Raw genomic sequence first — 26,298 nt, 5'->3', positions numbered from 1 at the left:
TGATTTTGTTGTCAGCACATTCAACTATGTAAAGAAAAAAGTATTTAATAAGAATATTATTTTTTTGAGCAGTGTATATACTTTCCTACCCCTAAAATGTGCAAAAATAATCTTGTTATTTTTTAAATTTACCAGTTGGTATTAACACGGAGATGAATATGCATATAACTGGATGGCTTTCTTTCATTGATGCCTATTTTCTGAACCCATTCTCTCAATGTATTCTAATCTGTCAACAAAATTCTAATTGAAGGTACACTGTATTTAAAGGGATGGCTTAAGATAAATGTAATAAACATGACAAATTCTGTTGGCCAGCAAGGAGGGTTTTCAGCAGTTGAATTACATTTTATTCAGCACACGCAAGGGAAACACCTGCGAAGCCCATTATGCACCTTCATAAGGTAAGTCAATACTAAATACTGAGAAGTGTGTAGGGGTGCGTAAGAAAGGTGTAATTCCTCTGTCGGAATCGGGCACTAAGAGTTTTGCACACCTGGATTGCACAATATTTGCATTCTTCAAGGTCTGTCAAGTTGGTTGTTGATCATTGTTATACAGACATTTTCATGTCTTTATTTTGAAGACGATTTAAGTCAAAACTAAGGAACATTCAATGTCGTCTTGGTAAGCAACTCCTGTGTATATTTGGCCTTGTGTTTTAGGTTATTGTCCTGCTGAAAGGTGAATTTGTCTCCCAGTGTCCGTTGGAAAGCAAACTGAACCAGGTTTTCCTCCAGGATTTTGCCTGTGCTTATAGCTATATTCTGTTTATTTTTATCCTAAAAAAAACCTCCCTATTCCTTGCCGATTAAAAAAATTAAAAATTATTGAAACTTTATTTAACTAGTAGGCAAGTCAGTTAAGAACAAATTCTTATTACCAGTGACGGCCTACCAAAAGGCAAAAGGCCTCCGGCGGGGACGGGGCCTGGGAGTAAAAATACAGTTTAAAATATTAATATAGGACAAAACACACATCACGACAAGAGAGACAACACTACGTAAAGAAGAGACCTAAGACAACAACATAGCATGGTAGCAACACAACATGGAAGCAGCACAAAACATGGTACAAACATTATTGGGCACAGACAACAGCACAAAGGGCAAGAAGGTAGAGACAACAATACATCACGCAAATCAGCCACAACTGTCAGTAAGAGCGTCCATGATTGAGTCTTTGAATGAAGAGATTGAGATAAAACTGTACAGTTGGAGTGTTTGCAGCTCGTTCCAGTCGCTAGCTGCAGCGAACTAAAAAGAGGAGCGACCCAGGGATGTGTGTGCTTTGGGGACCTTTAACAGAATGTGACTGGCAGAACGGGTGTTGTATGTGGATGATGAGGGCTGCAGTAGATATCTCAGATAGGAGGGAGTGAGGCCTAAGAGGGTTTAATAATTAAGCATCAACCATCATCGTCCGGGTTAGGGGAGGGTTTGGCCAGCAGGGATGTCCTTGTCCCATCGTGCACTAGTGACTCCTGTGGCGGGCCGGGCGCAGTGCACGCTGACACAGTCGCCAGGTGTACGGTGTTTCCTCCGACACATTGGTGTGTCTGGCTTCTGGGTTAAGTGTGCATTGTGTCAAGAAACGGTGCGGCTTGGCTGGGTTGTGTTTCAGAGGACACACGGCTCTCAACCTTCGCCTCTCCCGAGTCCGTACGGTAGTTGCAGCGATGAGACAATACTGTAACTACCAATTGGATACCAGGACATTGGGGGAAAGGAGTCAACAAAAAAAAGAAGAAAAAAAGACCCAGATGTTTTTTGGGGGTCAAGTTTCAGGTGCTCTTTTAGCACCTCAGACTCAGTGACTGCCTGCAGGGAGAAACTTTGTTGCAGGGCAGGGGAAAAAGAGGGAGAAGCAACAAGGATAGTCACATTAGAAGCGGTGGGAGATGAGGAAATGTCAGACGGTAGTCCCATAGAGCGGATTAGGGTTTGGCCAGGATAGGCTGTCATTGTAAATAACAATTTGTTCTTAACTGACTTTCCTAGTTAAATAAAAGAGCCAAGCACAATATCCTATTGGCGCGTTCTAGCATAATCTGCGTATTTCCGTTAGGGAACAACTCCTCTATGAAGTGAGCATGTGGAATAACTAAATTCGCCTTTGCACTCCTAAACAATGTGATTTTATAAGTATTTTGCAAAGGGTAAAGTCTACAACACTTAGTCCACTCTGTTCATAACACATTATAGTTTTGGGAACAGAAAGCTGTTTTGAGATCAAATGTTTCCTCAATGATAAAATGTTCAGAATATCGGCCAAAATCCATCTCTTTCCATCTTCTCCCACTGCTGGCCAGTGGGCTTCCTCCAAATTTATGCTACACATTTATACATCCAGTGAAATATCTGTCTCGACATTGTTCTATCTGTGGTGTAGCTACATACAATTTAGAATTGACTCGCGAAACTACCTCTAACTTGCAGAGACATAAACATTTATACATTCGTTTATGGACTCTGGGGAAGTAGAAAACGGGTTTCATTGCCAAAATCCCGAAGTAAGGTTATTCCTTGAAAAACCATTGCGATTATTTTTTCTTTCCTCCTCTCCGGTAGAGGGAGCACGTTTATTTTCGGGTTGGTGGTTGTTTGTTGTAGACTGCATTCTGAACTCAGGAGGAAGGATTCTTCGTGTTTATTCAACAAAGTAACTGCCAGCTAGCGTGAACAACGACTGCCTAAATTCACATTTAGTCAAGATTGGAATGTAGATACATTTGGAAGGTTGCGCCCTTTCAAATTGGTAACATAATATCCAGGTACATAAAAGTCTTCGTCTGGCTGAACCTTTGTGGAGCAAGGTGCTTCTAAATAGCTAGCTAATACTAGCTAACGTTAGGTTGCTACAGTAGCGAGTTAAAAGGATTCAAAATAACAACTGGTAGCCAGCCGGCTGGCCAGAAAGCCGGGGGAATCACCGCAGCACCGCGGGGAGCCGAGGCCCGAAAGGGAGCCTTCCAGGACCGCGGCTTGATGTACCCTGCCTGCCTCGCCCCAGCAGCCCACAATGGGGGAGACCAAAGTCATATATCACCTCGACGACCAGGAAACACCTTACCTGGTCAAATTGGCAGTGCCTGCGGACAGGGTCACACTTGCAGACTTCAAAAATGTTCTGAAGAAACCGAACTACAAGTTCTTCTTCAAATCTATGGATGACGATTTTGGGTGAGCATTATTAGCATCTAAACAGTCTGTTACGGGAACGTTAACTATTCTTTCACAATTAAATTATAATTTGTCAAAACGGGTTGGCTAACGTTAGCTAATCAACGTTTTCATGGTAATCATGGCTTGCGTTTATTCCTTTGTTTTAACGTTATTCGTCGCTTTCAAAAAAATATTATTACACAGTTAACGTTAGTTAGCTAGCTATTGTAACCGTTATATATTTGAGCTAACTAACGTTCAAATTATTTATGAAACTAGGCAACATTGTCAATTTTCCTATTGCACAAGATTCAAGTATGGATAATTGAGAGAGGTGGGCTATCTAGTTACCTATCGGTTGTATAATAGCCAGTAAAGTGGCTAACATCAGGGAGAAGGCCAACAGACCAGGTTAATAGTCTCTTCTCTCCTCCTGCTGTTGTTGTCAAAAAAAGGGATGCAGTAGACTGGTTGGTTGGACATTACGGTCGGTCACTTTCTCGGGAATGCGCTGTTGTTGTTCACTGACAAGTTTACAAGCCATCCCTTTGTGTGTGAAATGGTAAAGGAAATTATTCCATGTCCCATTAATCACTAAAAATGGCCTTAAACTTATCAGTAAGGTGATTTGGATAGATCTTGTGTTCCTTAAGAGCGTTTGGATGTTTCAAAATACAGTGCATGTCAGAAATGGGTAACATCAGTGTTGAATACTTTCGTTGAGTAAAATGTTTTTTAAAAAGTGAAACACCTCAATGGCCTGTTTTATAGAGAATGGCTTAGGTCGGGGCGGCAGGGTAGCCTAGTGGTTAGAGCGTTGGACTAGTAACCGAAAGGTTGCAAGTTCGAATCCCCGAGCTGACAAGGTACAAATCTGTCGTTCTGCCCCTAAACAGGCAGTTAACCCACTGTTCCTAGGCCGTCATTGAAAATAAGAATTTGTTGTTAACTGACTTGCCTAGTAAAATAAAGGTAAAAAAAAAAAAGGTCTGTCTATCTGGACGGTGGGGAACTCCCAAAGGGCTTTGCCAGATTGAGCTCCTGGTAGAAGTCCAACTCTTCAGATTGAGGGTCAGGACAGGTTATGTATTTGATCTCAAACCGGTCTGCAATGGGACTGAATGCACCACTGAGATGCAGTGCATTGGGAAAGTTTTCAGACCCCTTGACCTTTTCCACATTTTGTTACACTACAGCCTTATTCTAAAAAATGTCCTCATCAATCTACACACAATACCCCATAATGACAAATCCAAAACAGGTCTTTAGACATGTTTGCCAAAAATTGAAAATGATATAAACATAAATACCTTATTTACATAAGTATTCAGACCCTTTGCTATACGACTTGAAATTGAGCTCAGGTGCATCCTGTTTCTATTGATCATCCTTGAGATGTTTCTACAACTTGATTGAAGTCCACCTGTGGTAATTTAAATTGATTGAATATAATTTGGAAAAGCACACACCTGTCTATATAAGGTCCCACAGTTGACAGTGCATGTCAGAGCAAAAACCAAGCCATGAGGTCAAAGGAATTGTCCACAGAGCCCCAAGACAGGATTGTGTTGGTGCGCAGATATGGGGAAGGTTACCAAAACATTTCTGAACTGTTGAAGGACCCCAATGGCGCCTCTGACAGAGTTCCAGGGTTCCTCTGTGGAGATGGGAGAGTCTTCCAGAAGGACAACCATCTCTGCAGCACTCCACCAATCAGGCCTTAATGGTAGAGTGGCCAGACGGAAGTCACTCCTCAGTAGAATGCACATGACAGCCCGCTTGGAATTTGCCTTAAAGGACTCTGACCATGATAAACAAGATTTTCTGGTCTGATGAAACCAAGATTGAACTGGCCAATACCATCCCTACTGTGAAGCATGCTGTGGGGTTGTTTTTCAGTGGCATGAAATGGGAGACCGGGTCGAGGGAAAGATCAACGGAGCAAAGTACATAGAGATCCTTGATGAAATCCTGCTCCACTCATGACCTCAGACTGGGGTAAAGGTTCCCCTTCCAACAGGACAACGACCTGTTGTCTCTACCCTAAGCACACAGCCAAGAGAAAGCAGGAGTGGCTTCGGGTCAAGTCTCTGAATGTCCTTGAGTGGACCAGCCAGAGCCCGGACTTGAACCCGATCGAACATCTCTGGAGAGATCTGAAAATAGCTGTGCAGCGACGCCCCCCATCTAACCTGACAGAGCTTGAGAGGATCTGCAGAGAAGAATGGGAGAAACTCCCCAAATACAGGTGTGCCAAGCTTGTAGTGTCATACCCAAGAAGCCTCAAGGCTGCTAAAGGTGCTTCAACAAAGTGCTAAGTAAAGGGTCTGAATACTTATGTAAATGTAATATTAGTTTATTTTTATAAATGTCTAACAGTTTTTGTTTTGCCATTATGAGGTATTGTGTTTGTGTAGATTTATGAGATGTTTATTTTTTGGATCCATTTTAGAATATTGCTGTAACGTAACAAAGTTAAGGGGTCTGAATAGTTTCCAAATGCACTGTGTATATGTATGTATGTTCGGCCTGCTAAATAATGTGCTCTATTGACACCAGGCTAAATTGGAATTTGGCACTGCAGGTTTGTTTCGCACACGACACACACATTGTTGAAAATCAAAGCTTAGTAATTGAACTAGCTAGCGCAGTAATTTAACAAAATTGAGACTTAGATCTTGGCCCATATGTTTCTACCGTGAGGTGAATTATTAGAATGCCTTTTGTGGGTTTGGCCTAAAGCAGCAAATTATTATTATTATTATTAAAATTAAAATAAATGTTTTAGACTGTTGGTTTTCCTGTTGTTGACTGGGAGTGTTTCACCCTAGTGTCAGTGCATTCTTTACCAGCATTTGTGTACACATGTTGAGTAAATGTTGTTCTCTCTTTTCCTCACAGGGTGGTGAAAGAAGAGATATCTGATGACAATGCCAAACTCCCTTGTTTTAATGGTCGTGTGGTATCTTGGGTAAGCACACACACACACCACCTTTGTCTTAAGTGTCAATGACACCCATCTGTTGTGGCTGCTATTGTCTCCGAGCATCACTCTGTCTCTGGGGAGGAGCCTCACTCATTTGTTTGATAATATCATTATTACTAGGGCCGGGACGATACCAGTATTGCGATACTCATTAGTATTGTGGCAATGAAACAACACAAAGCATAATTAACTTAAGAATACAGCCCTAATGTTGGAAACAAACAACATTATGTTGTCCTCCAGGGTCATATCTATTTATTTTTTCTAGCTATAGCACACAATATTATATACTGAACAAAACTAGAAACTCAACTTGTAAAGTGTTGGTTTCATGAGCTGAAATAAAAGATCCCAGAAATTTTCCATACACACAGGAAGCTTATTTCTCTCAAATTTTGTTCGCACATTTGTATACATCCCTATTAGTGAGCATTTCTCCTTTGCCAAGATAATCCATGCACCTGACAGGTATTGCATATCAAGAAGATGATTAAACAGCATGATCATTACACAGGTGCACCTTATGCTGGGGACAGTAAAAGGCCATTCTAAAATTGCAGTTTCGTCACACAACACAATGCCACAATGTCTCAATTTTGAAAGAGCGTGCAATGGGCATGCTGACTGCAGGAATGTCCACCATAGCTGTTGCCAGAAAATTGAATGTTTATTTCTCTACCATAAGCTGCCTCCAACATTCCTTTAGAGAATTTGTCACTATGCCCAATTGGTCTCGCAACCGCAGCCCACGTGTAACCACGCCAACCCAGGATATTCATACCAGGCTTCTTAAAAATAAAACTTTTTTATTATATTTTATTAAGACATGCAATCTACTTGCAGTGAAGACGCTCAACATTTTCACCTGTGGGATATTCTGAGACTAGCCACTCGTACAGCTGATGAAACTGAGGAAACTCGTTCTAATTGGCTGGGCCTGGCTCTCCAGTGTGTGTTCCTGGCTCCCAAATGGATGGACCTATGCCTGTCCAGTCATGTAAATTCCATAGATTAGGGCCTAAAATGTGTATTTAAATTGACTGATTTTCTTATGAGCTGTAACTCAGTAAAATTGTTGAAATTGTTCAATGTTGCGTTTTTAGATTTTTGTTAAGTATACATAGAGCAGGGGATTTAAAAGACCAAAGAGTTTAATCTGCTTCGTGTTTTCATTTTTGCCATTGAAAAAAATATCGCAATACTGGTATCGTCCCGGCCCTAATTACACACACACGCACTGTTTCTCATTCTCTTTACTTGTCGTCAATCTTTTTAGCTGTCTTCCAAATACACACTTGTTGTTTGTCTCCAACTCATACATTCTCAGTACACACAGACCAGTGTGTGTCTTCATGACTGAGATGTGTTTTTCTGCACCTCATTGCTTGTCCTCTTTTTCTCAATTGAGTTCTGATTAAGACAAACTGAAATCACAGGATCATAGACATCTCTCTCAAATAAAGAACTTCACTGCACCTAATGAGAATATTAAATCACAGAGAGTGGCAAAAGAAAGTGAGGAGTGAAAGGGTGGTTTGTTTAAGAAGGAAATGGTGTGTGTACTGAGAAATTAGTTTTGGAGACATTAACAACTAGTGTAGGGTTCCCCAACTGACACCCCCGGGTGGTTTAATTTGGCCCCCCAAGTTTTCTGACCCCCTTGTTGGACATAAGACTGTACAAACACCAGGAAATCAGCTCCAAATGATTTTAATTTAAGAAATCTGTTCCCAAGTATTCCCACGTGATTGTATACAAATGTAAGCAAGGTTTGAAATTATTGTTTTAGTCTAACATATGTATGGGCTTTTTGCAGTCAATTTTCAGTCTACAAATTATTAGTAGTTATTTTCCAGTGTATGTCTGTTTGTCGCCTCTGCTTGGTCTTTGGGGCTACAGGCCTGGTTTGCTGTAAAATGCATTTCTAAAAATAGCTGTATAGTGAATGCAAATAATTTGAGGGTGCATGATTGTTGGGGTCTCATTGTTGGTCTCTCTGTCCTCAGCTGGTGTCAGGGGACGGTGCTCACTCAGACGGGGGCTCGGTGGTTGAGAGTTTGTTGGAGCTGCCGCCACCCCCCCTGGAGAGGACAGGGGGCATCGGGGACTCCAGACCACCATCCTACCAGTTAGTTGTGTGTGTGTGTGCCTGTTCAGATGTATGCGCAATGTACTGTTGTGACTTTACTTTCATTAATCTGATGACTGTTATTTATCTAATCAACTATGTTTATTTGTTACCCGATTTTTAAAGTAATCATGTAACAATTAACTCATTAGGAATTTGGGCACCACGAAAGTTACCATGTCCCAAATTATACTCTAAGGGTCTTTAGCTATCACCTCCATAAACAGTCAACGGATTAATCATAACCTCGTATCATATCATCATTCTGAACAGTCGTACCCTCCTGCATCTGCAAAAAACCCAGCCTTATGATTCAGTACTACACAAGTTAGTTTAATTATTTATTTACTAGCTAACTACAGGAAAAATATATACACTTAATACATTAGAAACGGGTCCCTAGTGGACTGACTCAATATGGCGGCTTGTTACAAAGGAGATGGAGAAAGATAGGCTAGCCAGCCGTGTCGATGGTTCCCATTGGTGATGAGAGTAATAGAATACGGTGATTTAAGAAGAGTAGTAGAATGCTCCCACATAAATTCACTTTTCTAGATACTTAGGATAGCTAATCAGCCATACCAGTGATTGTCCGGGAGGTGACTACCTTGTTGAGATTTCAGAGTTCGATCCACTTTGGATGGTGTGCTGTAGCTCAACGCCTCTCTGGTCTCATGTTAATTCTCACTCAAGGGGGTGGTGACTACTCACCTGTACAAAGTTATAGAAATAATTTCCTCTTATAGTTTCTAAGATCACATCCCTCTCTTAACAAAAACACTCTGTTTGTCCTATTTCATACACAATGTAGAGGATGGACACTTTGTACATGTAGTATGTAGACTTTCCAAGTTACAGTATTTCCTTTACAACAATATTTAATGATGTCACAAAATGACAACCAAAATGACATTATTATTATTCTTAAGATCGCCTCTGACCATCCCCCACGTTCTATGTTAATGATGTTGTTCCAGTATTTGCTCTAGGATGTTTTAGAGTTTTGTCGAGAAAACCTCTGTGAAACAAAGGTGCACTCCTGTGTGAATTTGGAGAGGGAGACAGCTGAAAGTTCTAATCCTTTATTTACAGCAGGGTATGAGCTTTCAACCCCCCACCACCAGTTCCCTCCTCCCCCCTCTGTAGGTGAGAGAGGGTTTGGTTGAAGTCACCCAATGCAAAGCTGATCTGACCCATCTGGATCATCACAGTACAGTCATGACAGCACATCTATTTGACTGTTATTTTTTTGGTTGTGTGTGTGTGTAAGAGAAGTTGTATGTGTGCTTATGAATAAGTGTGTTTTTGTGTCTCTCCAAGACTCTGTATATGTCTTAGGGTGTGTTTGTAAAATCACCCTAAAGTGTCAGAGTGCACTCTGGGCCCATTCATAAATTCACAGCGTTTTGTTCTTGGTGCGGTCAGAGTGACCGAGGTGGACATTGTGAGGTTTAGAACACTCGGAACAACGGCAGTCAAGCACCCAAGTTAACTGGCTAAAGGTGGCAATTGAAAAAAATATATATATATATTATTGTTTATATTATTGTTTAACCTTTTATTTAACAGTTGAGAACAAATTCTTATTTACAATGACGGCCTACCGGGGAACAGTGGGTTATCTGCCTTGTTCAGGGGCAGAACGGCAGATTTTTACCTTGTCAGCTCAGGGATTTGATCCAGCAACCTTTCGGTTACTGGCCCAACGCTAACTGCAAAACCTACTAGCTTCCAGACACAATGAAAGAACACCATATAATCGCTTGACTCCCAAGTCTACTTTGATATGATGGTATCAATATTTGTGCATAAAGGTGTTTCCACCTACATTTCTCGCATAATTATTTTACAGACACAAAAAGACCCCACCATGTCAAACGAACAAATTACCTGATGGCATGTACAATTTTTACCGGAACTTCCTGTTTACATCATAGCTGTTGTGATTTTTCTTTAAAATACGGTATGACTTTACTCACATTAACGTGCTTACTGGCCACAAATATATTTTTTGCCAATGTTTACTTAAGCCTGCCATAACAACCAAGTTTATGGTGTTTGTCATTTCCTAAATTATTCTGTGCTCTAGCTCTATCAAACCAGCTCTGAAGTTGCTGTAGATTGACAGGGTGAATTTACAAATAATGTTTTTGTGCTTCATCTGCCTAAAAACCATGACAACCGTGAGCACAACTTTTTGCTCAATGGAATAATTATTACTTTTGTGACACGCCACTCTTTTCTCTCTCCCCCTCTGACCCGCTCTCAATTTCTCCCCTCCCTCATCCTTTTCTCCATCCGTTTTGCCATGTCGCACTGCAGTGGGAAGGCCACAGGTGGACGAGACTCGTTGGACAACGAGACTGAGACGGGCTCAATGGTGTCCCAGAGGAGAGAGAGGGAGCGACCGCGCCGGAAACCCACTCACCAGCCTGGTCTGAGAGCAGTCTGTCCCCTCCACTTAGTCACTCACTCAGCATCTCTCTTCCACTCCTCTTTGACATACTCTCTTAGCTCTACTGTCCACTTCCTAGTGGATGATGTGACAAATGACAGTTTTTGGATAAGCTTGGTGGATTATGCACCTATCAAGGGGCAGTGGGAAACTATTACCACCATTTTAACCGATCCAGCTTTATAGTTATCCAAACTACATGACGTTCCTAGGGCCTGGGCCTATAGCGTGAGGCCTTTCGCTGAGTGCCGTGTCGCCCCCTGCAGGTGGGAGGAACGGTTACTCGCGAGTGGGCCGAGGGGCTGAGCTGAGCCAATATGACAGCTGCTCGTCCTTCATGAGCAGTGAGCTGGAGTCCACCAGCTGCTTCGACTCTGAGGACGACGACGCCACCAGCCGGTGAGGCCCTCCACCAAACCGTCATGCAACGTTTGTCTAACCTCCACTTTCTTGCCTCCTTCCAGTGGGAACCTTTGCCTTATGTATACTGTGACCCTTTTGGGCTTTCTCCTCCCAGCTTCAGCAGTTCCACAGAGCAGAGCTCCTCTCGTCTGATGAGGCGACACCGCCGGCGCCGGCGGAAACCCAAAACGTCCAACATGGAAAGGGTGAGATGGGCGGACACGCACACAGTATTTTGATATGTAAATTACCTTACGTCTTTCATCGCGCTTCTTTGTCTCCCGCTCCTTCTTTGTAGTCTTCATCCTTCAGCAGCATCACAGACTCCACCATGTCTCTGAACATCATCACTGTTACACTGAACATGGGTAAGTATTTCTGTTGCTGTGTTTCTCACTTTTCTTGATAAATTGTAATAAAACTTTGGATAGTCCTCTCTGTTCGTAGTTCTCAAAGCGTTTTTTGACAAACTGGATTATTAACTAATTAACTACAAATATGAAGTAGAAATCCTACACTGTCTCAATGTGCCTCCTCTATCTTTCTATCTTGTAGAGAAGTATAACTTCCTGGGCATCAGCATCGTGGGGCAAAGCAATGAGAGGGGAGACGGAGGCATCTACATCGGCTCCATCATGAAAGGAGGGGCTGTGGCTGCAGACGGACGCATTGAGCCCGGAGACATGCTGCTGCAGGTGTGTCTGTGACTCCAGAAATGTGTGGCCCCCATTCAACATTGGAGCAGAGTGATCAAGTAGTTGTATTCAGGGTTGAGTTCATGATGCATTAAATGGACTGAAACAGGGTGGAACTACCTGAATATGTCCAATAAGAAATGCATGTTTTGCTACAATTTCCTACGGTGAAACCTAATGCGTACGAACCAGATCAGACATTGTCTCTTCACTCCTAACAGGTGAACGACATCAACTTTGAGAATATGAACAACGACGATGCGGTTCGAGTGCTGAGGGACATCGTACACAAGCCAGGGTGATTCTCTCACACACACACACCTGTGTTCTTTCACAAGCACATTTACAAACACACACAAGTTGCAACCACAGTCTTAGGACATAGAAAGAATGTTGTATTTTATACTTTCACTTTCTTTGGTATTGTATTCAGTCTGTAAAAAGACAGGTGTAAGTTTAGCAGCTTTGCCTTATATAAGTGGGGCAAAAAAAGTATTTAGTCAGCCACCAATTGTGCAAGTTCTCCCACTTAAAAAGATGAGAGGCCTGTAATTTTCATCATAGGTAGTACACTTCAACTATGACAGACAAAATGAGAAAAAAAAATCCAGAAAATCACATTGTAGGATTTTTAATGGATTTATTTGCAAATTATTGTGGAAAATAAGTATTTGGTCACCTACAAACAAGCAAGATTTCTGGTTCTCACAGACCTGTAACTTCTTCTTTAAGAGGCTCCTCTGTCCTCCACTCGTTACCTGTATTAATGGCACCTGTTTGAACTTGTTATCAGTATAAAAGACACCTGTCCACAACCTCAAACAGTCACACTCCAAACTCCACTATGTCCAAGACCAAAGAGCTGTCAAAGGACACCAGAAACAAAATTGTAGACCTGCACCAGGCTGGGAAGACTGAATCTGCAATAGGTAAGCAGCTTGGTTTGAAGAAATCAACTGTGGGTGCAATTATTAGGAAATGGAAGACATACAAGACCACTGATCTCCCTCGATCTGGGGCTCCACGCAAGATCTCACCCCTTAGGGTCAAAATGATCACAAGAACGGTGAGCAAAACTCCCAGAACCACACGGGGGGACCTAGTGATTGACCTGCAGAGAGCTGGGACCAAAGTAACAAAGCCTACCATCAGTAACACACTACGCCGCCAGGGACTCAAATCCTGCAGTGCCAGACGTGTCCCCCTGCTTAAGCCAGTACATGTCCAGGCCCGTCTGAAGTATGCTAGAGAGCATTTGGATGATCCAGAAGAAGATTGGGAGAATATATGGTATGGTCAGATGAAACCAAAATATAACTTTTTGGTAAAAACTCAACTCGTCGTGTTTGGAGGACAAAGAATGCTGAGTTGCATCCAAAGAACACCATACCTACAGTAAAGCATGGGGGTGGAAACATCACGCTTTGGGGCTGTTTTTCTGCAAGGGGACCAGGACGACTGATCCGTGTGAAGGAAAGAATGAATGGGGCCATGTATCGTGAGATTTTGAGTGAAAACCTCTTTCCATCAGCAAGGGCATTGAAGATGAAACGTGGCTGGGTCTTTCAGCATGACAATGATCCCAAACACACCACCCGGGCAACGAAGGAGTGGCTTCGTAAGAAGCATTTCAAGGTCCTGGAGTGGCCTAGCCAGTCTCCAGATCTCAACCCCATAGAAAATCTTTGGAGGGAGTTGAAAGTCTGTGTTGCCCAGCAACAGCCCCAAAACATCACTGCTCTAGAGGAGATCTGCATGGAGGTATGGGCCAAAATACCAGCAACAGTGTGTGAAAACCTTGTGAAGAATTACAGAAAACGTTTGACCTCTGTCATTGCCAACAAAGGGTATTTAACAAAGTATTGAGAAACTTTTGTTATTGACCAAATACTTATTTTCCACCATAATTTGCAAATAAATTCATAAAAAATCCTACAATGTGATTTTCTGGATTTTTTTTTCTTCTCATTTTGTCTGTCATAGTTTAAGTGTACCTATGATGAAAATTACAGGCCTCTCTTATCTTTTTAAGTGGGAGAACTTGCACAATTGGTGGCTGACTAAATATTTTTTTGCCCCACTCTATATGTGTGTTGTGTGCATAGCCAGCTCTGTGTTAAGTGTGTGTGTGAACTCTGTTTACAGTCCCATCACTCTGACTGTGGCTAAGTGTTGGGACCCCAACCCCCGGAGCTGCTTTGCTCTGCCTAGAAGTGAGTATTCTCCTGCTGTTTCTTCCTCATGCAACACACAACTCAAAATATGTTTATGTTTGTGAATATTTGTGGTGGTTTTATGAATGGTTTTATGATATCTGTGTACTATATCCCTCTAACCCCCTTTTTCTCCCACCAGGTGAGCCGATCCGGCCCATTGACCCTGCTGCGTGGGTGTCCCACACTGCAGCAATGACGGGGGTGTACCCTGCCTATGGCATGAGCCCCTCGATGACCACGGTCACCTCCACCAGCTCCTCCATCAGCAGCTCCATCCCTGAGACTGAGCGTGAGTCACACATACACCTGGGTTCCATCAAAACTCATGGAAACACTCTAAAATACCTCTTGTTTTTATTGCGTCATGAAGCAATCAACAGTCTAGTATGTGAACGAGATCCTAATGTGATGCCTTTTAAGTTCTACTAATCTTTGAAAAGTACCCACAACTGTCATACTGGGGGAAACCTGCATCCTAACTAAAGAGTCCCACTGTCCCATTCTAAACCTGTAAGCCATGGTAACTACCCTGGCTAAACCCAGTAACCCACACCTCCCATTTGCTCCTCACAGGCTTCGACGATTTCCACTTGTCCATCCACAGCGACATGGCAACCGTTGCCAAGGCCATGGCTTCCCCGGAGTCGGGCCTGGAGGTGCGAGACAGGATGTGGCTAAAGATCACCATCGCCAATGCCTTTATTGGTACGCTCACTCTTTTCCTCTACCTCTCTCTCTATCTTCCCCTCTGTCTTCCTGTTCTCTGGTTTTTCACTTTCTCATTTAGTCTAGATATCTTTCTAAATTCCCTGTGTTCTTACTTTCTTTTTTGTAGGTTAATTGCCATTGAATGTGTATGTTTGTGTCGAGACTCATTGTGTGTGTCTTCCCAGGCTCAGATGTCGTGGACTGGCTCTTCCATCACGTGGAGGGCTTCTCGGACCGCAGGGAAGCCAGGAAGTACGCCAGTAACCTGCTCAAGGCCGGCTACATCCGCCACACCGTCAACAAGATCACCTTCTCCGAGCAGTGTTACTACATCTTCGGAGACCTTTGTGGCAGTGAGTGTTTTCAGTAGATCCTCATATTTCCTAGTTTGAAAACAACCCCTAGTCCGAAACTACAACATTTATGTTCTTGACCTCTCTCTGTGTCTCTCTCTCAGACATGGCCCACTTGTCTCTGCAAGACCACGACGGCTCCAGTGGAGGGGCGTCGGACCAGGACACCCTGCCCCCTCTGCCCCACCCTGGGGCGGCCCCCTGGCCCATGGCCCTGCCCTACCAGTTCCCCATCGCCCACCCCTACAACCCCCAGCCCCAACCCGACCTGCCCCAGGGCTTCCCGGGAGTAGGGGCGGGCAGCGCTGGCAGCCAGCACAGCGACGGTGAGGAAAGCTGTGACTCACCAGCAGAATTCAGTCAAACCCAGACACAGAGAGATGGGGAGCTAGTTTCAGTTAACCAACACTACAGCCTAGGACAATGCAACACTTTGAGTTAACACGCATTGTAAAAAATAATTAAACTGCATCATAATACAATAGTAACAATATTTCCTGTTGATTTAAAAGCTATTTATCTGGCGCATTTGAACTTATTGGCCAGTCTATCAATGATATGTGTTGGCCCCGGCATGAATCAGCACTACCAGGCCTGACTTGTGTTCACAGTGTAAATAAATTATATAGAAAAACCTCAAGGAGATTTTAAGATTATACAGGAGTGTTGCTCTAATAGATAAATTAATTTGAATATATCTACAAGTCATGCACGCAGCAAAGCCAGAACGTACACACGGTCAATCATATAAAACATTTGCAGTCATGTATGAAGGACAAATAGTTGGATGTTCACACACTTTGTTTGTTTTCCTCCCCTGACTCCAGGCAGCAGCGGCTCCAACTGCAGTAAGACCGAGGGCAGAGGCGGCGCCGGGGGCTCCAACAAGTCGGGTGGTAGTGGCAGCGAGTCAGAGATCAGGAGCCATCGGGCCCCCAGTGAGCGCTCTGTGGCCCTTAGCGAGCGCAGCACCCGCAGTTCCTACAGCCATCGAAGCGCCCACTCACTGTCCTACGGCCCCGGCTTGGTCTATGCCCCCCCAGGCCTGCCCCCTCAGCCCCTCCACCTGGCCACAGCTGCCCCTGGAGCACCCCCAGGCCGAGAGCTGGCCAACGCTGCCCCAGAGCTCACCGGCTCCCGCCAGTCCCTGCGCATAGCCGTCGGCAACTCTGGCGAGTTCTTTGTCGATGTCATGTGACGCAGGTCATGTCATAGGCACACCACAAAATGGTGGATAGGAATTGTTTTGTTTAGTGCTGAGAGGGACAGACAGGAGGAGGAGGTCTCTAGGAAATCATTGTTGGATCAATTCCATTTTCTTTTTGAATTGGCGGAATTAAAATGTAATTGAGCCCAACCCTGCTGGAAATGTCCTCTTGCTCTTCTGCTCTACTTTCTTCAGTGAAGAAACCCCCTGTCAGTTTCCTCCCTGTGAGGCGAGTTGTGTTTGGGTCGTGACCGGGAGGGAGGCCGGGGAAACAGCTGAGGATGACTCGGCGCTTTTCTACATGGATGTTTTTAATTTGTTGTTTTCTGTCTTTCCTCTCCTTATCTGCACGTCCTCTGTCCCCCCCAACCCCAGTCCATCAGAGACAAAGGTTAAAAAAGCTTCCTCCCTCCCTCCCTACATACTTTCTTTCACCTAAAATGGTCCCTTAACAACCGATTTATGTTTGCAAAGTGAAAGAAATAGAAAATTAACACTAATCTTAAATGGACTTTTATTTGTATGACTTTGTTTGACTATGAAAATGTAGTACAAGAGACTTGATGCCCTTTCTGTTCTCTTGTGTTTATCATAGCTGGTTGCAGATACATGTAGTTTCTTTTTCAACACTTAACATGAGCTTCCAGTTTAGACTCATTGTTAAAGTACATTTGTCTGTTAATCAGAGGTATATTTGTGTCTCTGTCTTGCGATAATGTACAGTGGAGAGAAAAAAGGTTTTCTTACCAACTGTCACTACTCTTTTATTGAGAAATGTGTTTTTATTTATAAATATAGTTTTATGACTTTAATGTGTTTTTGTGTGTGTGTCAAGAAGCCTGGGGAAGGACATTATGTGTGTGTGTGTGTGTGTGTGTGTGTGTGTGTGTGTTTAAGCTTCCTTTTAACTGGTTGATCCACTGCATCAAAAAGCTTCCAAATGTAAAGGTCTGGATATGACACTTTATGAAGGGAAAATGCTAAGGGAGCATGACTTGATCATGCAGTTCCAGGATACATATTTTGAGATGAAGTTGGTAGGACTGCTGTAGCATCAAATCAAATTCTATTAGTCATGTGCCGAATACAACAGGCCTTACAATGAAATGCTTACTTACGAGCCCTAAACCAACAATGCAGTATAAAAAAAATATAAAAAATAAGGTTAAGAATAAAAGTAACAAGTAATTAAAGAGCAGCAGTAAAATAACAATAGCGAGACTATACAGGGGGGGATTGATACAGAGTCCATGTGTGGGGGCACTGGTTAGTTAAGGTAATATGTACATGTAGGTAGTGTTATTAAAGTGACTATGTGTAGATGACAACAGAGAAGCAGTGGTGTAAAGAGGGGGTGAGGGGTTGGCACTGCAAATAGTCTGGGTAGCCATTTGCCTAGATGTTCAGGAGTCTTATGGCTTGGGGTAGAAGCTGTTTAGAAGCCTCTTGGACCTAGACTTGGTGCTCCAGTACCGCTTGCCATGCGGTAGCAGAGAGAACTGTCTGGGTCTTTGACAATTTTTAGGGCCTCCTCTGACACCGCCTGGTATAGAGGTCCTGGATGGAAGGAAGCTAGGCCCCAGTGATGTACTGGGTCGTTCGCACTACCCTCTGTAGTGCCTTGCGGTCGGAGGCCGAGCAGTTGCCTTACCAGGCAGTGATGCAACCAGTCCGGATGCTCTCGATGGTACAGCTGTAGAACCTTTTGAGGATCTGAGGACCCATGCCAAATCTTTTCAGTCTCTTGAGGGGGGAATAGGTTTTGTCGTGCCCTCTTTACGACTGGTTTAGTTTGTTTGGACTATGGTAGTTTGTTGGTGATGTGGACACCAAGGAACTTGAAGCTCTCAACCTGCTCCACTGCAGCCCCGTAGATGAGAATGGGGGTGTGCTCGGTCCTCTTTTCCCCGTAGTCCACAATCCTCTCCTTTGTCTTGATCACATTGAGATAGAGAGGTTGTTGTCCTGGCACCACACGGCCAGGTCTTCGACCACCTCCCTATAGACTGTCTCATCGTTGTCGGTGGTCAGGCATACCACTGTTGTGCCATCGGCAAACTTAATGATGGTGTTGGAGTCATGCCTGGCCGTGCAGTAATGAGTGAACAGGGAGTACAGGAGGGGACTGAGCACGCACCCCTGAGGGACCCTGTGTTGAGGATCAGCGTGGCAGATGTGTTGTTACCTACACTTACCACCTGGGGGCGGCCGGTCAGGAAGTTCAGGATCCAGTTGCAGAGGGAGGTGTTTAGTCCCAGGGTCCTTAGCTTATTGATGAGCTTTGAGGGCACTATGGTGTTACACGCTGAGCTGTAGTCAATGAACAGCATTCTCACATAGGTGTTCCTTTTGTCCAGGTGGGAAAGGGCAGTGTGAAGTGCAATAGAGATTGCATAAGTTACAAATAAACAAACAAAAAAACACTATCGGCTGGGGGCACTATCGGCTGCCTTCTTCTCCGGTGCCATCTTACACATTCATATATGGAACTAATGTGGAATCCTTATATTATGTAGGGATACAATTGAATGTCCTGGAAACAATATTGATTTTGCTATCCTTTTCCAGTAGACAGAATAAATGACCAATGTGATTATCTTCAGGGTGCAGTTTGACTGTTCCCAGTTCAGTTCAACCGTGCCTTTTTCCAATGGTATCCAGCTGCAACACTGAAGTAGCTGTGACTAAAACCAATACTAACCCCATCTCCCTACCACATTTATTTTAATTTTATTGAACCTTTAACTAGGCAAGTCAGTTAAGAATTCATTCTTATTTACTGGCAAAAGGCCTTCTGCAGGGACGGGGGCTGGGATTAAAATAAAAAATATAGGACAAAACACCACGATGAGAGCCCTAAGACGACAACAGCGTGGCAGCAACACATGACAACACAACATGGTAGCAGCATAAAACATGGCACAAACATTATTGGGCAAAGACAACAGCACAAAGGACAAGAACATAGAGATAACAATACATCACATAAAGCAGCCACAACTGTCAGTAAGAGTGTCCATGATTGAGTCTTTGAATGAAGAGACAGATAAAACTGTCCAGTTTGAGTGTTTGTTGCAGCTCATTCCAGTCGCTAGCTGCAGCGAACTGAAAAGAGGAACGACCCAGGGATGTGTGCGCTCTGGGGACCTTTAACAGAATGTGACTGGCAGAATGGGTGGAGGGATTGAGGCCTAAAATGCATGTACTCATTTTCTTTCCTAGATTGCTTTCCGCCTCTTTCCGTTCCTAGCTTCCTCTGCTTAGCTTTTTTATGGCTATTTTTGCATGAATTCTTACTTTGCTTGCTCATGTTCATGCAATAATTTTCTATGACTGACAAACCTTTGTAGATCATGAATTGGAAGCTACACACTTATCTCAGCCTTCCAGATCAGGAATACTACATTTGTAGCTTTGTTCCATGCGCAGCGTGTTTACCTGTTGCTGCTGACCAAGATGACCAATGAAGAGGAATGAAAGGCAGACTCCAAGTTAGGCTGAAAAGACGGCATACACAACCTCTTCCTAGTATCCTGATGGTTAATGTCCAGTTGCTGGATAATAAACTTTGAACTCAGAGCAAGGCTTCAATCGTGGAGGGACATCAGGGAGTGCTGTGTGTGTTTTTACAGAGACATGGCTTATGGATGATGCAGTCTACTCAGCTATTCAACCAGACGGCTATCCCATTTTCCAAATGGATCGAACGGCGGCTTCTGGTAACAGTAAGCAGGGAGGGTTATGTTTCCTCATTAACAATTCCTGGTGTACCGAAGTTGAAAACATCTCGAGTTCCTGTTCACCCGACCTGGAGTTTCTGATGCTAAACGCCGACCCCACTATATGCCGAGGGAATTTACGTGTGTTATCACAGCTGTGTTTACTGCCACAAGCAAATACCAAGGTAGCACTCAGCGAACTGAACAAGATCATCCTGTTCTGGATGACTGTGATCACGCTCTCGGTAGCCGATGTGAACAAAACCTTTAAACAGGTCAACATTCACAAAGCCGCTGGGCCAGACGGATTACCAGGACGTGTACTCAAAGCATGTGTGGACCAACTATCAAGTGTCTTCACTGACATTTTCAACCTCTCCCTGACCGAGTATGTAATACCTACACCATGGTCCCTGTGCCCAAGGAAGAAAAGGTAACCTGCCTAAATGATTATCGCCCGTGGCACTCACGTCGGTAGCCATGAAGTGCTTTGAAAGGCTGGTCATGGCTCACATCAACAGCATCCTCCCGGACACCATAGACCCACTCCAATTCACATACCGCCCCAACAGATCCACAGATGACGCAATCTCAATCGCACTCCACACTGCCCTTTCCCACGTGGACAAGAGGAACACCTATGTGAGAATGCTATTCATTGACTACAGCTCAGCTTTCAACACCATAGTGCCCACGAAGCTCATCACTAAGCTAAGGACTCTGGGACTAAACACCTCCCTCTGCAACTGGATCCTGGACTTCCTGACCGGCCGCCCCAGGTGGTAAGAGTAGGCAACAACACGTCTGCCACGCTAATCCTTAACACTGGAGCCCATCATGGGTGTGTACTACGTCCCCTCCTGCATTCCCTGATCACCCACGACTGCGTGGCCAAACATGACTCCAACACCATCATTAAGTTTGCCGATGACACAACAGTGGTAGGCTTGATCACCGACAACGATGAGATGGCCTATAGGGAGGTGTGGTGCCAGGACAACAACCTCTCCCTCAATATGAGCAAGACTAAGGAGCTGACCGTGGACTACAGGAAAAAGCGAGCCGAACAGGTCCCCATTTCCATCGACGGGGCTGTAGTGGAACAGGTCGAGAGTTTCAAGTTCCTTGTTGTCCACATCACCAACAAACTATCATGGTCCAAACATACCAAGACAGTCGTGAAGAGGGCACGACAAAACCTTTTCCCCCTCAGGAGACTGAAAAGATTTGACATGGGTCCCCAGATCCTCAAAAGGTTCTACAGCTGCACCATTGAGAGCATCCTGACCGGTTGCATCACCGCCTGGTATGGCAACTGCTTGGCATCTGACCGTAAGGCGCTACAGAGGGTAGTGCGAATGGCCCAGTACATCACTGGGGCCAAGCTTCCTGTCATCCAGGAACTATATAATAGGCGGTGTCAGAGGAAAGCCCATCAAATTGTCAGAGACTCCAGTCACCCAAGTTATAGAATGTTTTCTCTGCTACCACACGGCAAGCGGTACCGGAGCTCCAAGTCTAGAACCAAAAGGCTCCTCAACAGCTTATATCCCCAAGCCATAAGACTGCTGAACAATTCATAAAATCGCCACCGAACAATTTACATTGACCCCCCACTTTTGTACACTGCTGTTACTCGCTGTTTGTTTGTTACCTATGAATAGTCACTTCACCCCCACCTACACGTGCAGATTACCTTAACTAGCCTGTACCACCACACACTGACTCGGTACCGGTGCCCCCTATATATAGCCTCATTATTATTATTCTAGTTGTTACTTTTTATTATTACTTTTTATTTTATTCTAGTTGGTAAATATTTTCTTCTTCTTTAACTGTTTGTTAAGGGCTTGTAAGTAAGCATTTCACAGTAAAGTCTACACTTGTTGTATTCAGCGCATGTGACAAATAAAGTTTGATTTGATTTGAAAATCATTAACCAGTAAGAATCTTCTCACCCGGAAGCAGTCTTTTATTGCAGCGTGTGATTTAAACCAAGCACGTTTAAAACACATTTTTCCAAAATATCACCAACATGTATCCTGACCATCTACAGTATATTTTTTATTTAACTAGACAAGTCAGTTAAAGAACAAATTCTTATTTTACAATGACAGCCTACCCCGGCCAAACCCTACCCTGTTGTTCAAACCCTACCCTAACCCAGATGACGCTGGGCCAATTGTGCGCCGCCCTATGGGACTCACGATCACAGCCAGTTGTGATACAGCCTGGGATCAAACCAGGGTCTGTAGTGATGCCTCTATCACTGAGATGCAGTGCCTTAGACCGCCGCGCCACTCGGGAGCCAATGTATAGCTAACAACATCACAAAGACGATGCACATGGTTCAATGGTGAAGAAGTCTGTGTTGTTCATTCTGGATGGCCTGACAGCTAGCAACATGACAAGAAGTTGCCGTGTGGGGAATCAGGTGGCTCGTTTCAGCTAGTTTTAACTTGTTCTTCATACCATGTCTTGTTTTGACTGATGTCATGCCTTACTGAACAAAAATATAAATGCAACATAAAACAATTTCACTGAGTTACAGTTCAGATAAGGAAATCAGTCAATTGAATTAAATTCATTAGGCCCTAATCTATGGATTTCACATGACTGGGCAAGGGTGCAGGCCTGGGAGGGCATATGCCCACCCACTTGGGAGCCAGGCCCACCCACTGGAGAGACAGAATCAGCCAATCAGAATTTGTTTTTCCCCACAAAAGGGGCTTTATTACAGACAGAAATACTCCTCAGTTTCATCAGCTGTCCAGGTGGCTGGTCTCAGACGATTCTGCAGGTGAAGAAGCCAGATGTGGAGGTCCTAAGCTGTCGTGGTTACATGTGGTCTGTGGTTGTGAGGCTGGTTGGACGTACTGCCAAATCCTATAAAACGACGTTGGAGGTTTAGTGAAATTAACGTTCATATCTCTGGCAACAGTTCTGTTGAATATTCCTGCAGTCAGCATGCCAATTGCATACTCCCTCAACATTTGAGGCACCTGTGGCATTGTGTTGTATGACGACAACTCCACATTTTAGAGTGGCCTTTTATTGTCCCCAGCACAAGGTGCACCTGTGTTATGATCATGCTGTTTATTCCACTCCTTGATTTTCCACACCTGTCAGGTGGATGGATTATCTTGGCAAAGGAGAAATGCTCACTAACAGGGATGTAAGCAAATGTGTGGCAAACATATTTGAGAAATAATATTTTTATGCAAATGGAACATTTCTGGGATTTTTTGTCCACCTCATGAAACATGGGACCAACACTTTACATGTTGCGTTTATATTTCTGTTCATTATAATATGGAAAAATGTGCTAGCTAGTTAGCCAACAATTGTAACTATGTATGTGAGAGACAGGTGCTCATTGTCAAATGGATTTATGGTTTCAATAAACATTGGAGACGAAATATACACTACATGACTTGCTCGTTGAACATCTTATTCCAAAATCATGGGATTAATATGGAGTTGGTCCCCCCTTTGCTGCTATAACAGCCTCCACTCTCTGGGAAGCCTTTCCACTAGAACATTGTTGTGGGGAACATTGTTGTGGCGACTTGCTTCCATTCAGCCACAAGAACATTAGTGAGGTCGGGCACTGATGTTGGTCGATTAGGCCTGGCTCACAGTGAGTGTTCCAATTCATCCCAAAGGTGTTCGATGGGATTGAGGTCAGGGCTCTGCATGCCAGTCAAGTTCTTCCACACCGATCTCGACAAACCATTTCTATATGGACCTCGCTTTGTGCATGGGGGCATTGTCATGCTGAAACAGGAAAGGGCCTTCCCAATAAATGTTGCCAAAAAGTTGGAAGCACAGAATCGTCATTGCATGCTGGAACATTAAGATGTCCCTTAACTGGAACTAAGGAGCCTGAAACATGAAGAACAGTTCCAGACCATTATTCCTCTTCCACCAAACTGTACAGTTGGCACTATGTGGTCGGGCAGGTAGAGTTCTCCTGGCATCCTCCAAACCCAGATTAGTTCGTCGGACTGCCAGATGGTGAAGCGTGATTCATCACTCCAGAGAATGCGTTTCCACTGCTCCAGAGTCCAATGACGGCGAGCTTTACACCACACAAGCCAACGCTTGGCATTGCGCATGGTATTCTTAGGCTTTTGTGCGGCTGCTTGGCCATTGAAACCCATTTCATGAAGCTCCCGACAAACAGTTATTGTGCTGACGTTGCTTCCAGAGGCAGTTTGAAACTCAGTAGTGAGTGTTGCAACTGAGGACAGATTACTTTTACTCGCTTCAGCAGTCGGCGGACCCGTTCTATGAGCTTGTGTGGCCTACCACTTCGCGGCTGAGCCGTTGTTGCTCCTTGAACTTTCCAGTTCACAATAACAGCACTTACAGTTGACTGGGGCAGCTCTAGCAGAGCAGAAATTTGACAAACTGACTTGTTGGAAAGGTGTCATCCTATGACGGTGCCATGTTGAAAGTCACTGAGCTCTTCAGTAAGGCCATTCTACTGCCAATGTGTGTCTATGGAGATTGCAAGGTTTAGGGTTCAGTGAATGATTTGTTCCAAATACAATGCTTTGAGTTTTTGAAATATTTAGGACTAACTTATTTCTTGCCACCCATTCTGAAACAGGACTGCAGCTCTTTGTTATGTGTTGCAGTGATTTTACTTGCTGTGGTAGCTGACATGTATAATGTTGAGTCATCAGCATACATAGACACACAGTCTTTACTCAGAGCTAGTGGCAGGTCATTAGTAAAGATTTTTAAAAGTAAGGGGCCTAGACAGCTGCCATGCAGAATGCCTAACTCTACCTGGATTATGTTGGAGAGGCTTCCATTAAAGAACACCATCTGTGTTCTGTTAGACAGGTAACTCTCGATCCACAATATAGCAGGGAATGTAAAGCCATAACACATACCAGTCAAAAGTTTGGACACACCTACTCATTCAAGGGTTTTACTTCATTTTTACTATTTTCTACATTGTAGAAAATAGGACCCTGTCTTTCAAAGATAATTTGTAAAAATCCAAATCACAGATCTTCATAGTAAAGGGTTTAAACACTGTTTCTCATGCTTGTTCAATGAACCATAAACAATTAATGAACATGCACCTGTGGAACGGTCGTTAAGACACTAACAGCTTACAGACGGTAGAAAATTAAGGTCAGTTATGAAAACTTAGGACACTAAAGAGGCCTTTCTACTGACTCTGAAAAACACCAAAAGAAAGATGCCCAGGGTCCCTGCTCATCTGCGTGAACATACCTTAGGCATGCTGCAAGGAGGCATGAGGACTGCAGATGTAGCCAGGGAAATAAATTGCATTGTCCGTACTGTGAGATGCATCAGACAGTGCTACAGGGAGACAGGATGAGCAGCTGATCGTCCTCGCAGTGGCAGTCCACGTGTAACAACACCTGCACAGGATTGGTACATCCGAACATCACACCTGCGGAACAGGTACAGGATGGCAACAACAACTGCCCGAGTTACACCAGGAATGCACAATCCCTCCATCAGTGCTCAGACTGTCCGCAGTAGGCTGTGAGAGGCTGGACTGAGGGCTTGTAGGCCTGTAAGGCAGGTCCTCACCAGACATCACCAGCAACAATGTCGCCTATGGGCAGTACTGGCAAAAAGTGCTCTTCACTGACGAGTCGCGGTTTTGTCTCACCAAGGGTGATGGTCGGATTCGCGTTTATCACCGAAGGAATGAGCGTTACACCGAGACCTGTACTATGGAGTGGGATCGATTTGCAGGTGGAGGATCCGTCATGGTCTGGGGCGGTGTGTCACAGCATCATCGGACTGAGCTTGTTGTCATTGCCGGCAAACGAAACGCTGTCCGTTACAGGAAAGACATCCTCCTCCCTCATGTGGTACCCTTCCTGCAGGCTCATCCTGACATGACCCTCCAGCATGACAATGCCACCCGCCATACTGCTCGTTCTGTGTGTAATTTCCTGCAAGACAGGAATGTCAGTGATCTGCCATGGCCAGTGAAGAGCCCGGATCTCAATCCCATTGAGCACGTCTGGGACCTGTTGGATTGGAGGGTGAGGGCTAGGGCCATTCCCCCCAGAAATGTCCGGGAACTGGCAGGTGCCTTGGTGGAAGAGTGGGGTAATCTCTCACAGCAAGAACTGGCAAATATGGTGCAGTCCATGAGGAGGAGATTACTGACAATAGAATACTGTTTGTTATCTTTGATTTTGACCCCCCCTTTGTTCAGGGCCAAATTATTCTATTTATGTTAGTCACATGTCTGTGGAACTTG

The 26,298-nt window shown here is 44.1% G+C and overlaps 1 protein-coding gene across 1 annotated transcript; it reads left to right on the top strand.

Annotated features, from left to right (window-relative positions):
* The first annotated feature begins 2,596 nt into the window (after positions 1–2,596).
* On the top strand, positions 2,597–17,126 carry LOC112244648 (segment polarity protein dishevelled homolog DVL-3). The gene is made up of 15 exons (XM_024412376.2): positions 2,597–3,182; positions 6,066–6,135; positions 8,157–8,278; positions 10,601–10,713; positions 11,000–11,132; positions 11,251–11,341; positions 11,434–11,503; positions 11,691–11,830; positions 12,052–12,128; positions 13,976–14,043; positions 14,186–14,335; positions 14,620–14,751; positions 14,940–15,107; positions 15,212–15,433; positions 15,935–17,126. Exons 1-15 carry the CDS (start codon positions 3,022–3,024, stop codon positions 16,303–16,305), a joined length of 2,088 nt encoding a protein of 695 aa, XP_024268144.1. The 5' UTR covers positions 2,597–3,021; the 3' UTR covers positions 16,306–17,126.
* The last annotated feature ends 9,172 nt before the right edge of the window (positions 17,127–26,298 follow it).

Source organism: Oncorhynchus tshawytscha, linkage group LG28 (genome assembly GCF_018296145.1).
Source record: "Oncorhynchus tshawytscha isolate Ot180627B linkage group LG28, Otsh_v2.0, whole genome shotgun sequence".
Classification (NCBI taxonomy): Eukaryota; Metazoa; Chordata; class Actinopteri; order Salmoniformes; family Salmonidae; genus Oncorhynchus; species Oncorhynchus tshawytscha.
This window is presented reverse-complemented; position numbering and strand designations above follow the sequence as displayed.

Bases quoted from the DNA above. Each gene is read 5' to 3' on its own strand.
- LOC112244648 (XM_024412376.2), top strand. From the start codon at position 3,022: ATGGGGGAGACCAAAGTCATATATCACCTCGACGACCAGGAAACACCT. The intron at 8,279-10,600 runs GTTAGTTGTGTG...GTCGCACTGCAG, and splicing joins TCCAGACCACCATCCTACCA to TGGGAAGGCCACAGGTGGAC. The intron at 14,752-14,939 runs GTACGCTCACTC...GTGTCTTCCCAG, and splicing joins CATCGCCAATGCCTTTATTG to GCTCAGATGTCGTGGACTGG.